We start from the raw sequence: 16,832 nt of genomic DNA on the forward strand, positions 1-16,832 counted from the left end.
ACTTGGTGGCCAATATTTGGCATTACTGGAAGTTGGGACTGTAGGAGCTGATCTGTACCATCAGCTGCAAAAGGACTTCTGGGACCTTTGGCATGTAAAACATGCATTTTCCAAAGATAGGCTGGTATTTGATAATGATGATGCAGAGTTATGGTGGAAATGATTATGCTCTGCAATTCTGGGAGATATCCTCAAATTAAAACTAAAAATAGATGTACTTACAACTAGAGAGAAACTTAATTGCAAAGGAGTAGAGTGTTTATTTTTATATGTTCATGAATATCTTTATAAAACGGGAGATGGAATAAAATAAGTCTTGTAGTGCACCTGTTTTATGATCATCCCATTTTTTTTCCTTAGGACTATGTTAGACTATAATAGCAGCTGTAGTAATTTTCTAGAAGCTTAAGAGCTGGTTTAATTTATTTATTTGCTTTTAAAGCAAGTAGATCTTTCAAATTTTTTCAAACATTCATTTAGGGTAATATCAGCTATGGGCCAGGATCAGAGGCTGGGAAGAGCATGCTCTGGGTGCTGTCCCCAATGCTTGTCCTGCCCAAACTGCAGTTTTCTGGGGCTTGAGGAGAATTTTGTTATCATTTGATAAAGACATTGAGATCTGACTGATGTGCTGTACCCAGCAATGGTGTCAGTAAGCAGGAAAGGGCTTTGTGGTTGCTTTGGGGTTTGTTAGGGTTTGGTTTTTTACTGTACTGTTTTGCCTTAATGTCAGAAAGGGTTGAGATCAGCATGGCAAGAACCTGGAGTGCTCAGTTAATTGTGTGTATATCCAAGATAAAAGGTTTGTGTTTTCTGCCCCCTGCCTGGTGCACCCTCCTTCCAGCAGAGCTCTCAGGTCTCAGCCAGGCTCTGCCCCTGCTGTGGGGCACTCAGTGATCAGTGGGGACAGAAACCTGCTCCAGGAGCCTCCTGTGTCCCTCCATTTCAACCTGCGGGCTCAGAGTATTCCCTGGTGTTTCTCCTCTTGTTCGACTCAACCTTTGTGGCTGCTCAGAGCCATCTCAAACCCTGCTCCACCCACTTCTCCCAGTTTTAGTTCTGTTCACCTGTGCACATGGGGTTGCCTGTCATCTCCATTTTCATCTCATCTCCTTTGACTGGGAGGAACTGAGGTCCTTCCATCTGGACTGCTCTATTTTTTCCCACCAGGTTAGCACTGCCCCCACTCCTCAGCCCTACAAACTCAGGAATCAGGTGGGAGTCTCTTGTTAAAGCTCTGCTGTTCTATTCTCCCACTAAGTTGCACCTTGCATGAACATTTTCCCCCATTTTCACTGCTTATTTATGTATTCAGAGGCCACATGGATGGCTCCCACTAAAAGCTGTCTATGGATTATTTGTGAGGCAATTAAGAAGAAGCCAATTCCTTTACCACAGAAAAGAGCATTTAGCTTTCTGTTTGGTTTGTGTTCCATCTAAAAGTCAAGTGCCTGCAGTGCAATTTAGTTTCCCAATCTATGGCTGCTTTACCTGCCTAATCAGTTGGCAGATTAATTCATAAAGAATCAAAGAAGGACTTCATCACTTTCTCATGAAATATGCAGGACTGACAACAAAAAAAAACTTCTTTAAACAATAGTGGCCCATTTACAGGTGGCTTTTTGCCTGATATCATACTATAGCATTTTATGGGCTCTCATAGTATTGCTCTCCAGGGACACTTCTTCTAAACTAAATTACAATCTGGTAGGATATAAAAAAATACTCTGCAACCTGGCAGGTCAAATTAGCTATTGAATTATTTATTTTGCTGTGCTTAATTGCTGCTTTTTGGCTTCTCAGGTGTAGAAATATGTTATCTCAGAGCAGTGATTTTCAACTGACCTGTTCCCCTTAAGGCTTTTGATAGTGTGAGCCAATACAGCTGTTGTGAGAGTGGAAGTGGAGAGGGCTGCCTGAAAGGGAGGCCGTTGCTATTAATTCTCAAGTGGAATTTTAAATTAGAATTACAGGGTAATGTATGTGTACATTTCATTTTTTAAAATTCTACCTGTCCTGTTGGAGTAGACCCTGGTCTGTTTTTAATGGTTACTTGACGTCAATGGGAGTCAGCAACCCAGCAGAGCCAAGAGGGAGGAAAAGCTGCTGTGCTTTCCTCTCCGAGGGTGTAGTTAAGCTTGCTTAGTTCAGTTTTCAGAAGATTAGATCATTCCTGCTCTGACCTTTGGGTTAGGTGCACCCAGCATGCTGAAGGCACCCCCTGAGAGCAGACAGCACATCCTGGGTGCTGATTGTGCTGCAGAACATGCAGGGCATTGTATAAACCCCTGTCTTTGAGAGATGGGAAAGAATAGCATGACAAGGAGAAAAGACCTTCCCTAGATTATTTCTGGGAGCAGGAAAGAGATTACAGAGATAGGATGTTAATTCTCTGGGTGAGAAAAAGGACACATTGAGTGAAGGAGAGCAGAAATCAGTAGGTGGAAGGCAGAAACCACAATATATTAGCAGCCATAAAGAGGGTGCTAGGAGCCATAAAAGAAGACATAATGATAGAGTATTATAGTTGCATTCTATCTTAGGAATTGCTTTTGCTCCTATCACAGAGGTGTTATCAGAGCACTGAATGGAGTTATGCAGTCCCGTAGTAATTAAAATTTTGCCAGACAAAGGGTGAGTTTCAATAAGGAAGCAGTGAAGTAAGAGGATTTAATAAAAAGATTTCAACATACCAGCCAGACTGAGCCTGACATGAGAGAGAGAATATGAAATTTAAGTTAAGTGTCCATCAGATTGTGTCACATACATCCCATCTTTATCCCTGAAGTTGTCAGTGTTTCAAAAATATACAAAAATGGTGTTTTAATAAACTAAGAAGAGCTAAAGATCAAGATCCCAGGCCTGTGGATGGTACTTTGCAGATGCTATTTTATACTGTAAGGTGTAATGCAGTCTGTTGTGGTGGCCATAGGAAATGGATTCTCAAAAAGGTGTGTAAAGGAGAAAGGAGGATGATTTCCTCCTAATCTTCTGCTGACTTTGGTTATCCCAAGTACTCTGTAGCAGAGACATTGTTGTGCTTTTGGGGGGCAAAGTACTGGAATCCAACCTCTACCTGCAGGTAAACTCCCCGGCCCCTCTTTTCAAGCTCAGGTGGCTCTCTGGGGACATGACAAGGTCCAGGTGGCTCTTTCCTTCTAAATGAGAGAAGTGGTGAAGGTGAAATTACCTTTGCAGTCCTTCTCCTGTGCATTCTGTCCCCTCTGGAGCATTCAGGACATGGTTCACTGAGCATCCCTGGGCTCAGGCTGACCTGGGGAACCCAAATGAAAAGGGAAGGACATGTGTTTGTAAAGGGAGTTCTTCCTCATCCAAGACCTTAGGATCACTCTGGTAACTTAATGGAATACAAGTTTTAGTTAGCAAAACCAATATAATCTGAGTGGAGCATGCAAGAGAAGCCACGTGGGCCTTTGGGATCCATGGGAGGGTGCCAGCCTACACTCAGAGGATGTACCAGAAAAGCAGCTTTGACTATTCATCAACCTCAACAACCTAGAATGTTCACTGAAGCATCCTCATGCTTTTCAGTGGTGCAGAAAAGAGCCACTGAGGTTTGGCAGCCAAAGAGCTGATCTTTAACTCTCCAGCAGGCTTTGGTGCTGAGTTCCCTCTGTTCCAGCTGGGGACTGTGGGTCTGAAAGTTCCCTGGGCACTTGGGAATGCTGATAGAGATGTCAGGCAGGACAGATGGGGGAGTTCTCTTAGAGACCAAGGAAGGGAGAATGAAATTTATTTCTTTTTTAGTTCTCTGAACACTTATTTACAGGAAAGGCAATTCGCATTAAATATTCTGCAGATGGCCTCAGTGAAGAATTATGTGTGTCAGTAGATCTGCTTGTCTGCATCTGATAAATGTGTATTGTCAGTGAAATGTGAGGTAGCGTGTAAAATCATGCAAAATAAGCTTTCAGTTTACACAGCTTTCTTTTTTCTTACATTTCTCTGTTAAGTTTATACTTCATGGTACCTGACAGTGGTAGAGCCAGAGTGAAATACGGTGTTAAACCCAGTGAGCCATAAAATCTAGCAGATGAGACCATGTTGTCTTTCATTTATGTCTTATAAGGACTCTTCCCTGACTGCTTGCAAGAAGAGGAAATTCTGATTTGCGAAAGCAGGACAAAGAAGGTTGGATTTTTATTTTTTTTTTAATGTTAGTTCTTCATTTTTTATTGGAGTAAAAAGTAGCATAGGGATGGTGGAGAAGAAAAAAAAAAAGAGGCATATTTATCTCAAAAGAACCCAGAGATCAGGGTATATACCCACATGGGACAGGGCAGCATTGGAGGGACATTTCCCAGTGCAATTCCTGTCATTTAGGAAAGGATTTACTTTTGAACAAATTTAGGAAAAGTGACATTTGGGCTGCAGGGAGGAATTTATTGACAAATGCCTCATACAGCCATTCTAACTAAGAACTGGAAGGTAAGGTCTGCTTCTCAGATGCTGCATGTTAGCAAAGCATCCCTGAAGCTGTGAAGGCCATTGAAGTGGCAGAGCTGGGCAGCAGAGATCTGGCCTGTGGCATGCATGTGGATTCCCTTGGATTGTGTGCATTTATTCTGATGTTGTGCCATTTTAAAAGTCTGCTTGAAGTCAGCAGGTGTTTTTACATATTTAAAAAGGTGAATTATATAATCATGTGCACCGAGGAGCTCATTACTAACTTCTTTTTATCTGTTTTTTATCTGGAAGAAGCTGTTCTTTTTTAGCATTGTGACAAATCAGGCTTTCCCTTTGGCATGAATTCTCCAGCAATCTGATAAGGATGTAAGACAACACAGAGTTTTTGTTTGCTGTGGTTTCCCGTGGGGTTTGAGCTGCTCTGAATCAAGCCAATGTTAAATACAGAATGCATATATGTTCAGAGATAGACTTACAATAGGATTAGAGAGGCCTGTGTGATCACAGCATGGCCCCTGCCTTTGCTCTCAATCTTCTTACAGGCTCATTCTGTACTCTGCCTCAAATTCTGCCTTCCAACTCTCTTCCTACCTCCAGTGTTTATCTTGGGAGCATTTGCTCTTTGAATCCCACAGAGCCTGTGTTGCTGGAACTCCCAATAAAGTCATCATGGGTGCTCAACACCTTGGAAAATCTGCTGTTAATGAAGAAATCTTTCCACTGGTAGGCAAAAGCATTGAATGCATGCTCTGTTTAGTGATGTGCTCAACTGACTTGGACAAATCAAAGTGAATAAAATTGAAGTGAAAATACCCTTTAGCCTAGTGGAGTCTGTAAGAGAACTAAATTTATTGTCCTTTCTCTTCTGGTTTTATCCATTCACCAACAATCTATTCAGAGAGAGAGGAGGACACTGACAAATAGTTTTAGAGAGGATGGAAGGGAGAGGATCTTCATATGTCACTCAAATTCCAGTCCAAATTGTCTGCTTGGTTTTCATTAAGTGGGAAAAAAGACCCACTTGGATGATGTGAAGCACTACCTTTAAAGCAGAATCTTTTGATTATATTTAGTTTACTGAAATCCATCATGTCTGTGAATATGCCTGGGAGAACTTTCCCTCTTGCTGCAGTAAATAACTTGTTAACAATGCATGCTGCTCTTTGCCCATAAAGTACCTTGCCTCAGATGCAAACTAGGAACCTAACATTTTTGCACTATGAAAAATGGGGATGGATCCCAAAATCCACATGTGGCTTATGCACCTAATCAGGCAGGGCTGAGTCCTGCCTCGCTGCCAGCAGTGCCATGTGGAAAGGCAATCCTCCAAACACGTATTGCAGCTCAGCAGCTCAGTCTGTTGGACATCCCTGGACTTCAGCAACCTTTTCCCCTCTTATCCTTTCAGTCCTGTGAGCTGCCAGAAGCACCTGACTTCTGCAGATGGACAGCAGAAAAAACAAGGCAAAGTGGAAAAAGAAAACCCACAGGAAAAATGCTGGTATCTATAAAGAGGAGGGGTGATCTAGACAATAAAGTAGCAGTTTAAAATTAGGGGGGAAAATGTGGAAATTACTTGGAAAGATTTAATCATAATTCTTTTTAAAATCTGAAGCAATTACATAAAGCCAGAGTGACCAGGAAGGTTGACAAAGGATTTGATGAATGTGCAGCTCAGCTCAGCATTACAGAGCAGCTCTGAGGCTGGGCTTTGCTAGCCATGAATAGCAATGAAACCCTCTCATATGCCATGGATTACTCAAGATAAGCAATGCAAGCACAGTGCATTGCCCAGTCCTGTTCAAGCTCCCAGCCCTCCTTTATTGGCCATTACCTGGGGATCTTGGCGGGCAGACAAACAGCCCACCAGCAGTGCTGGCAGTGAGAGGGCACTGGCAGGCTCTGGGATTGGAGTGCTCCTGCAGATCTCACAGAGATGAGCTTGGGCTGAGCCTCTGAATACCCCACTGCTCTCTCTGCTGTCTTTTATAGGGCAGGACAGGCTGTGAAATCTCTCAGGTATGCAATGTTTAATTAAAAGGCTCTTCATTCTGCATTTTTGCAAAGAGAACAGCTCTGGCCTGGATTTTCTCTTTCCATCTGTGACTCAGAGCCTACTCTCTTACTTGTGGGTGTGAAAATATTTTGGAAATTATGTAGCTGTGCAGTCTGTCCAGATGCTCAATATTTCCTGTTCCTAACACATGCAGGGATGTGATTTCCACACATCTGGGTACCAAGAGAGCTAGGAAATCACCTCCATGTGTGAGATGGGAGGTTTAGAAGATGAAGTTCCAGCAGCTGCTTTCACCAGTTGACTCCATAACCTTGGCATGGTACTTGATTTCATCTGTAACTTGAGGGTAGAGAAATCAACTCTTGTTGAAGCAGTAATATCTTAAATATTTGCATTTATTGAGTGCAGGGGACTTAAACAGAACACCCATCACAAGGACAGATGTCTCAGATTTCATGGAAGTTCAGAATCTGTGATTTCACATTAATAGGTTGATAGAGAGAAATGGAATTTCATCATGCATTTTGACCCCAGCTGTTGTATTACAATCCAGAGATACCCCTTGTGCCATTCAGATGCAAAACACCAAGTTAGGTGGCAATAAATGTGAGCCACACAAATGGGAGAACACAGAAATTCCTCAGGTGTAGTGTGGCAGGAGTAGTTTGGTGATAGTTTGTGTGAGAGCAGCTCCAGAGCCGGGAATGGATTGTTCTTCATGTAAAGAAGAAAATGAGGTCCCAGGTTAGCATTTGCAAGACTCAAGTATTGGATTAACACAATCACCAATATGATTAAGGGCTAAAAACCAGTGTGACTGTTGAATATTTTCTTCACATTATCTCTCTAACCATTATTTGGGATACAGTTCAGCAGTCCAATTTGAAGATGTCTTGCGAAGTAGCAGGCTAAATTCCCTTTATATTCAAAACAGGCTCCTCTGGAACATTATTAATCTCACCTAGTTTCAGTGTCTACATTATTATGAGAAGCATCTGACTATAAAAGTGCCAGCCTCTGCCTCTCTCTGCTGAGAATGAAAGTTTGAGGCAATTACTGCGCATGTGGGGGGTCCATTGCAGGTATCTGACACTAAGGGAGAAGAAATCCTTCTCTTCTTTCAGCTCTTTCATTACACAATCTCAATCTACCCTACAAAGTAAAATACTTGAAAAATAAGCACCCCAGCAGGAACTGTAGAAGGGACATTAAACCTCCAGGATGGTTTTGAGTATGATGGTTAAACAGTCTTGCTTTGTATCAACATAAACATGCCATTAATTGAGGACTTGAGGATTTGGTGACCAAAGAATTCCAACCAAGAGATATTAAAGTAGTAGGGGAAACTCCCGTCTTTCCTTGTTTGTCAAAGACCTGCTGGCAGAACCAGGCAGTAGTGAATGGCAGAGTTTGAGTCTTGCAAAGGAAACTCATTTACAGATTTTTGCTTCAGAGGGCATGCAAGGAGATTTCCCGCTTTGCAGGGCAGGTCTGGAAATCAGACCCAAACATAATAAATTTGTTCAAGCCATGGGAGTAAAGGAAACAATTAGTGACACCTGTACCTGTTGTCTGGAGTTTTGAAATCCTTTGTTTCAGAGTCTAGAGGGAGAAGGAGAGCTTTATGCCCAAGGGTTTCTGTGTCCAGGCATGGAGTCACCAGACTAGTGACGGCATGTCCATCCTTCTGTATTTTCTTCTGCTGCTGAGCAGAGATAACATGATGGAAAGAACAAAGCAGATTCAGCTTTTCTGCATTTTTTCCTGCTTTGTCTGATTTGCAAGAGTTTTTCTGCTACCCACCCAGTGGTTTTTAAAAGACTTAATCTCATAAATATAATCTCATACTAATAATGGAAGTGGCTTATCCAGATCTGGTAGGTCACACTGGCTCTATGGGGCTGCACAAGTGTGGCCTAAAACCCATAGGAATTGAGAGTCTGAACCATGCACCCTATCTTCTGCTGGCCTAAAAGAACATTTATGGTAACAGGCAAAATATGAGGTAACATTGAAATCACAAAGGACCAATTGTCTTCTGACCAACAGCAAAAGAAAGGCGAGAAAAGATCAGTGTTCAAATCCTCCTACCTCTGTGAGTCTCAGCAAACCACCATTCCCTTAAAGATCCATGTGAGAGCTCTGCAAAATTTTCAAAGCACATTTCAAGGGGAAACACACAAAGGAGTGAACCAGTGGCTCTTTCTAATACTGCTTTGAGGAATGATTTCCACCCTTATGTAAGTCTGCTACCTCTTTGGATCAGTTTCTCTGTAAATTCATAGCAAACTCAGACTACCTTGGTCAGAAATGAGTGTTTGCACTGAAGCTTTTTACTTTCCTTTTGGGATGTAGCTTCTGTGGAAAGCACATTGATGTTTTAAAGCCTTTTGAAATGCTTGAACATTTCCTGCAGTTCGCTGCTTTTGCACCATCTGGCACCTGAAATCTTCTCATCACCAAAGAGGTTTTAGAAGGCATAATGCAGCCACATTTGTCATTCAAACTAGATGTGATGGGGTCAGTCTTGGGAAACAGGATTAAAATCTTTGTGTAACCTTCAGATTCTTGCAGCCCCTGGTGTGTTTTTAGTTCTTCAGGCCATGCCAGCCAGTATTTAATTGCTGCCAGGAATCCTGGTGGAGTAGCCAGTAGGAGACCATTTAGCTGCTATTGGTGATGGTGTCTCTCAACATTTCTCCATTGTGATGTGAATTAACAGCCTGCAGGCCTTAGAATAAGTGTTTGGTCGAATTTTGTGTTGTTAGTCTCTGGCACAGCTTCACAGAAGTGCTAATTAATCTCATAAATATAATCTCATACTAATACTGGCTTATCCACACCTGGTAGGTCACACTGGCTCTATGGGGCTGCACAAGTGTGGCCTAAAACTCATGAATTGAGAGTCTGAACCATGTACAGTATCTTCTGCTGGCCCAAAAGAACATTTATGGTAACAGGCAAAATATGAGGTCAAATTTTGTGTTGTTAGGTGTCACTATAGGACACGAAATAACACGATGTGCACACACTGCTGTTTTCAAGGCAAAAAAAAGGAAGTTTATTTTCTGACTCTAACGGTTATAGATCTCTAAAAGTGACAGTGGATTGGAGGGTGATAGTGCCACCTCTCCAATGACACTGGACAAACTAAGAGTCTATCGAATGTCTCTTTTATAAAAGAATGCAAAACAATAAGTTATTTACAGAAAGTGTGTGAGAAAGTTCATTACAAGAATGTAAATATCAGAAGGCTTAGAAAATCTTAATAAAACAGGGCGACATTTAGGCGCTGGCACAGCTTCACAGAGGTGCTAATTCCTGTGCAGGTGCTGGGTGCAGTGTCCCACACCAGGTGCAGTCCTAGCAGCACAAGGCTGTGATCTGCACCCCATCCTCCCTGCCCTGCTCTGGCTTTTCCATCTCACTGTGCTGATGCTCACAGTGATTAATTAAAAAATATGGATATTGATCTAGCGCCGATATCCAACTGTGGCGGACAAAAACTCTCTAACAGTTTAAAGTTAGATACTGTGTGTTTATTTCGGGATAGCTCCCAAATACGCACCGCAATTTACAGGTGATTACAGAGTCCTTTTATCCATGCAAGTATTGAATACCCAAAATACAAATATTCATAACTTTGGTACATCCCATACCCCGCTTTGTATGGTAATTTGTTCAAAAGCTATTAAGCATGGTGGTTTGTTCCTTGAAATGGGTTGGTGGTCCCTTTCATGGGGAGAGGTCCCAAAATGAGGAAGTAAATGAAGTCTTCCTCGTTCTGACCTTTCTACCTTTTCAGTACAAATATGACAAATGAACCCTCGGTAGAACTTCCATTCCCTGTGTTCAATTGGTTTCAGAACAGAGGAGGCCTACAATTGTCTTATGTTCCTAAAAGCTATTTATCAGATTCTATATTCTTCATTATAAACCCAGCTAACCAAATATTGTGTTGACAAGCAATCAATTATTAAACTACTAACTCTTAACTTCATCAAAACCTACCCATTTATTTTAATTAACTCCAATAAAGCTTATCTCCAACTAAAACCTTAGCTCCTCTAAAATCTCTAAATCCCTTCAAGTTTATAGCTCAACAGCATTAGAGAACCTCATGTTCTCAGCCTGCCAAGCAGGCCCTGGGGTTGCAGGATGGCTGTGACATCCTGGGGTTGCAGGATGGCTGTGACACCCTGGGGATGCAGGATGGCTGTGACACCCTGGGGATGCAGGATGGCTGTGACACCCTGGGGATGCAGGAGCTGTGGCACTGGGGAGCAGGACTGTGACACTGGGATGAGGACTGTGACATGGGGAGGATCTGTGACACTGGGGAGGATGTGTAACATGGGATAGATGCTGTGACATGGGGTTAGGATTGTACAGGGGATAGATGGCTGTGACAGGGGATGGGATGGCTGTGACACCCTGGGGATGCAGGATGGCTGTGACACCCTGGGGATGCAGGATGGCTGTGACACCCTGGGGATGCAGGATGGCTGTGACACCCTGGGGATGCAGGATGGCTGTGACACCCTGGGGATGCAGGATGGCTGTAACACCCTGTGCTGCTCTCGTTGCTCTCAGGGCGGAGCCGGCGCTGACGCGGATCAAGGAGGATCGCAAGCGGATCATCCTGCCCGCCATCGACAACATCAAGTACAACACCTTCGAGGTGCAGCAATATGCCAACGCCGCCCACGGCTACAACTGGGGGCTCTGGTGCATGTACATCATCCCACCACAGGACTGGCTTGATAAAGGGGATGAGTCAGCTCCCATCAGGTAAATCTCCCCTGCGCTGTCGCTTTGGGCAGAGCGGTGTTTCCATCTCGGCTGTCTGAACGAGTGTCGCCACATTTCTCTTCACAGAGAAAAGGAAGGCACAGTTCTTCCCAAAAATATTTCTGGTTTTCACATTCTCTGAGCCTCAGAGAAAGAAAAAACAATTCTTATCTAATTTGCTGTGCCAAAGTAGAATGCAATATGGAGATCGTTTACCCAAAGTGATAGTGTTTTGTTTCCTTGGCCTATCAGGGCCAAGTGTGTGAGTGTGTTGAGACTGTTGGCTGACAGTCACAATATTCTCTGCAGTTGAGTGCCTGGCAGATTCAGTTTAGATGTAATGTAGTATAGTGTAATATAGTCTAGAATAATACAGTATAATAAAGTAATTAATTAGCCTTCTGATAAGAAGGAGTCGGATGCATTCATCTCTCCCCCTCGTCAGGGGCAAAAATATCCCCTATAAACAAGGCTACAGGCTTTGTGCAGGAATAACAAAATGAGACTGGGGAAAACTGATGGCTCCACAAAAGCTGTGGATGAGTGTGCTGCCTTTCAGAGCTGCCCCACAATGTACACGAGTACTCTGGCTCTGAGTGTGCGTGCTTCAAGCACATGTTCTGGCCATTAGTAGGAAAGCTAGGATCCTTTTCATCTAACCTTTTATTTTCCAGTGGGCTCTGGCCCATTGTGTGTAAGAGAAACAAAGGTATTGTGTGTAGGATTACAATGTGGCTGGTTTCACTCCTATTCTGTGGGCAGCAGTCTTGGTCATCAGTCCAAACAAGGGCTTCCCAGGAGAAGCACTAGGAGCTGTGTTTGAGAGCTGCTCTTTTTTTTTTTTTTTTTTTTTTTTTTTTGGTTGGTTGTTTTTGGGGTTGTGGTGTTTGGTTTTTTGGTTTTTTTTTTTTTTTGGTTGGGGTTTTTTTGTTGGTTTGGTTTTTTTTTTTGGAGAACTTTGCACATGTTCAGAGTTTTCCTACTGGTTGAATTTAAAGCAAACCCACACCAGACCATGTAGTCAGTGTGTCAATTTACTTTTCCCTACAAGAGAACATTGTGCATTACAGAAATGGAATTTTCTGAGGAAAGGCCATTACAGGAATTGTGAAGGTGTTGCTGAGAATTGTTACAGTGGGAAAACAGGAACTGATGTGAAAAGGGCTTTCTCTTCCCTCCATTTGAAAATTCACATCTCCTAGCCTTTCATCTCCAGTGCAGATGTTTGTCTAACAGCTCCTCTGGGACATATTGTGCTGGGTTAAGGGTACTGCTGTTACCAACTCTAGAAATAAATGCTAAAACATGTGAAGCCTAAGTATGCACTTTAGGATGCTCTTATTTTTAAGACTTCTTAAGAAGGACACAAATTACCAGCTTAAAGTCATCTTCGTTTTCTTGTACATTGGCATCATCTTAAAGCAAGCTCAAGCTCTACTGTATGGTCCCAGTGTGGGCTCTGGTAGAGGAGCTGATGTATTTCCCTTCCAGTGAAAAGCTTGAGTTACCAGATCCTGAAAAGTTCATCCAAGCACTTCCAACAAAAGACCTACCTGAAAAAAATGCCAGTGATCTTTTGGAAGTGAAAAGACCCTGACACACTGATCGCATTTCTAAGTGATCAGTGAGATGGGACCACCTCACAGGATCTTTCCTCATGAAAAGCAATATTTTAATCTGTATTTGAACAAGCATTGCAAATTGTATTCAGGTTCATTCTCATGCTCTGTGACTGAAAAACAGAGCTATACAGTAATATTAACCTTATTTACTGCAGGACAGCACAGTCCATCATCACTGACCTTTTGCTTGGCTTGAAACCTCAATAAGGAGGGAAGTAATTACTTAGGAAATCAGTTTTCCTGGATAACATGCCCTGCTTGCCTCACATTGTTTTAAAAGTGCAGATGTTTTATACCTGTTTCACTCAGCCCTGAGAAAGTTTATTGATAAAGGAAAATTAATCATCCAAAGCTTTCACTCCTGAAAGGTTTTGTGCACTTCATGACTCACAATTTATATGTGAAATCATTGTAGTAATTTTCCCATGGATTGCTCCAGTATTTCAGTATCTTCTGTTCTGGAGACAATGATCACATAACAGATAAGACTGAACTAAGAGGTTAAACCTCAGCAATAAAGGGCCTGATTTACCATGGACTTCCCTCAGATTTACATTCAGGCTCTTGCTGGTGCCATGCTGGCACTGAGTTGGGCTGACACAGGAGTGAACAAACTCAATCCAAAATCAAAAACTCAAATCCCAACTCAAGCACTGAGCAGTGTTAAAATCTGATGCACAAGAGTAGCTGGCTCCCAAGAGCAGTGATTTTATTCTGAACCCAAATGATGAAACCCTCCAGTTCAACAGTGCAGAAACTGCCCAGAGACAGATGAGACAAGCAGCAGAAGAACACCCAACCCTGGCTGGCAGATATCAGGAGCACTGCCACACTGCCACTGCCCAAGCATCTCTTCTGCAAATTAACCCTTCCATGCCCTAAAATGCAGATACATCCGTATGGAAGCATGAACATTTCCATGACTCTCTGGGCACAAGTTCTCTGAAGGCAGGGATTTAGGAGAGCAGAGCATCCCCTTTGTGGCCACACTGCAGTGTGTGCTGAGGGGCCCCTGAAGCTGTGGCACCTGGATGGATTTGCTAAAGCATTTGGCTGTTGTGTTGTTCCTGCCTGTGGAAATACAATGTGATTTTGTGGCTTTTAAGTGATATGACAGTGTAATTATGGTAGTGGAAACAGTGACTGTGTGAGTGTTATTGATGAAAACAACCAGGAAGTCTGTCCTTAGGACTGAGATTTGAAAGTGGTCATGGTAGGAACTTACCAGCTGTGGAATATTTAAAGTGTGTTTTCAAAAGAAAGGCAAAGTCAGGCTAGTGAGTAACTTTAAAAAAATCTTAGATGTGACTTGGTTTGGTACAGGTTTTGGTTTTGTAACCAGCTTTCCAAATCACATATTGCTACCATGATTCCTGTTTCAGTCCAGAAAATTTCAAAGCTGCTCATCACCATGAAAACTGCAAGTCTATTTGGTCCTTGCTACCACTGTCCCTCTTAAGGCTTTGTTTGCCACTGTTTTCAGCAGGCAGTGGGCTTGGTTTGTGCCTCTCTCTGTGTTTTGTGAAAGAAAAGTCTGGTAACAAATAACCCTGTGACTGGTTTTGTAGTTGAATACTTTCTGCCAGATCTCCAGATGGATTAGAGATTTTCAGCATTAAAGAACATGTGTACCCTGGTATCAGGGAGGATCACAGCCCTGGCATTTCTTATGTTTGCACTGTATGAATAAATATCATCAATGTGCAGAATTGGGTGAGGCATTTGGAAAGCAGCGTCCAATTCCTGTTTTCTTCTGGGACTACACAAAAGATGTGCTGCTTTCCTAAGAATTTTTCTATTTTAAGCCTGATCCTCTAATTTCTTGAACACTGACAGTGATTGTACTCAGCCTTGCTGGGAAAGAGCAGCAACTGTCCCTCACACCAGCGGTTCATTCATGGGCAGTCATGTCAAGTGTGCACCATAAAATGTCACATCAGCTGTTTTGAGCTAAGTGACAAAGGGGACTTGGCTTTGAAGTGCTAACAAAGGTAAAGAAATAGCAAGAACAAGGTGTCAGATTTTGTAAAGATTTCTGATGCACTTTAAAGTCGGTTCTTTTTCCCCCCCATGTTAATACTCTGAACTTCAGAACAATTGATGTTCCCGGAGCTGGCTTCTGCAGGCAATCCATTTTCCATGTTTGACATTTGAGATGGAAGATGTCTGTAAGGTGAAGATTTAAGTGAGGATTGTTATTTTGACACGCTGTGTCCATCGCGTCATTTTCCATTCGTGTTCCTGCGAGCACGCTGCCCAAAAATGTCCTTATCATGTGGCACCACACTGTGCAACAAAGGATCTGTTTCACAGGGCTTCTCATGAATTTGACTATGCATTGAAACAAGCTGGGTTTTTTAATACATGCTGGATCTTTTTTTGCCCTGGGTTTTGGAACAGCAAGGAAGGTTTCTGGTATTCTGAACTCTGGCTCTGACTTGTCTTCCCTCACCTGCTGTGATTGTGATGGACTGCTCTGCATTTGATTTCTTGATCAGCAGCCACTAACATTAGAGTCATTAGTCAGCCTCGCCCAGCCAAGCACTGCACAGCTTTCCATTTTATCTTCCTCCAGCAGCAGTGGTGCATTTCATTGTTTCATATGTTCTCACTTACTGCTTTAATATGCCATAGCTTGCTACCAGTAGGGATGTGCATGTACATGCACTGCATCAGCTGCTCCAGAGAGTGCCAGTGCCTTGCCCATGGACATAAATTAGAGTTTGATGTGCCCCCAGTGAAGTGTTTTGTGCTGCTGCTTCTATCTGAGACTGTGTGTGCCGATCTCATGTGCAAGTCAGGCCCCGTGCTGGTCTGCAGTAACAATAATGATGAAGCCAGTCTGGGCTCTCACTGCTCTGGGAAGAAATCCACCTGAGCTCAGGAGGGAAAGTCTTTCATGATAAACCATGCTGCCATGTAATAATAAAACTGGGGAGTGTTTATTGACTGCTCACAGCCATCTTTTCAGTTTCTGGTTCACAGGAGCCTGTAACAAAGCAGTTTTGCTTTTATTTGTCCAGGTTCTGATGGGTGTCCTGCCTGTTCCAAAAAATTGACTTCCACAGGGCATCAGAGAGTTGTTCTGCATCCCTATTTGCTCAGCCTTTCTAGATGAGCATTAGCTTGTCATCTTGTCTTTTTTCCCCCTGTATCTCCCAAGCAGCAAATCTGTCCTTGAGTTCTGTTCTCAGGACCTGGTGCGACTCTTTCTTGCAGAAAGACATGAGCTGTAAGAAAAACAGAAATACTTCTGCAGGTACCCTGCAGGTTTCCCCACTTACATGTCAGACCAAGGCTGAGGTGCTGCTTAAGAACCTGAATCAAAGAAACATCCTGCTGGGAGAGGTGGAACACTCAGAGATAGGATGTGTGATGTGTCATTTGAAACTCCTTGTGTCTCTCACGATGCCTGTATATATACATTTATGCTTATATATTTATTTATGGTTCTATTTGTGTTTGAATTTATGTGGTTATTGTGAGTGTTTGTCAGTTTTCCTGGAAATTGCAGTTGGCTGCTCAGGAAACTGTTTCAAATGTGACCTGATTGCATTGTGCACATATGTATATATAAATATATATAAAAATAAATATATATAAATATATGCTGGCCTTAAGGCAGGAGAGAAAGATGCATAAGGCAGAGGAAGACTGACTGTACCATGTGCAGTTTAGTCCCCATCCCTTTCTCCTTCACTGGTTCTTGGTGAAGCCCCCAGGCATCTCCCTTCAGTAAGGGGAAGGAGGGGGATGCACCTGGCTGGAGAAATGGGTGTCAGCCCCTGCTGGAATTCTACCCACAGAGCTCCTGGGGGTCTCACTGACACAGACCAGTCCTGACTCAGACCTGCAGCAAATGCTTTTCTTCCCTGGCCCATGTGCCCCATCCCATGGCAGGCACTGCCCTCCCACACAGGGCCTCTCCTCCTGATGCAGGGAGGGAGAGTTCACCACCAGAAACCTCCCTGTGC

At 43.0% G+C, this 16,832-nt stretch overlaps 1 protein-coding gene across 3 annotated transcripts in view; it reads left to right on the top strand.

Annotated features, from left to right (window-relative positions):
* The window catches only part of GALNT9 (polypeptide N-acetylgalactosaminyltransferase 9), a 130,714-nt gene that overhangs the window by 49,665 nt on the left and 64,217 nt on the right, over positions 1 to 16,832 (top strand). For all 3 annotated transcript variants that reach the window (XM_030959163.1, XM_030959161.1, XM_030959162.1), the window contains one exon: positions 11,039 to 11,236. In XM_030959163.1, the coding sequence (XP_030815023.1) occupies positions 11,039 to 11,236 (198 nt within the window). The remainder of the gene's footprint in view (positions 1 to 11,038; positions 11,237 to 16,832) is intronic.

The sequence above is a fragment of the Camarhynchus parvulus genome, chromosome 15, assembly GCF_901933205.1.
Source record: "Camarhynchus parvulus chromosome 15, STF_HiC, whole genome shotgun sequence".
NCBI classification, from domain to species: domain Eukaryota; kingdom Metazoa; phylum Chordata; class Aves; order Passeriformes; family Thraupidae; genus Camarhynchus; species Camarhynchus parvulus.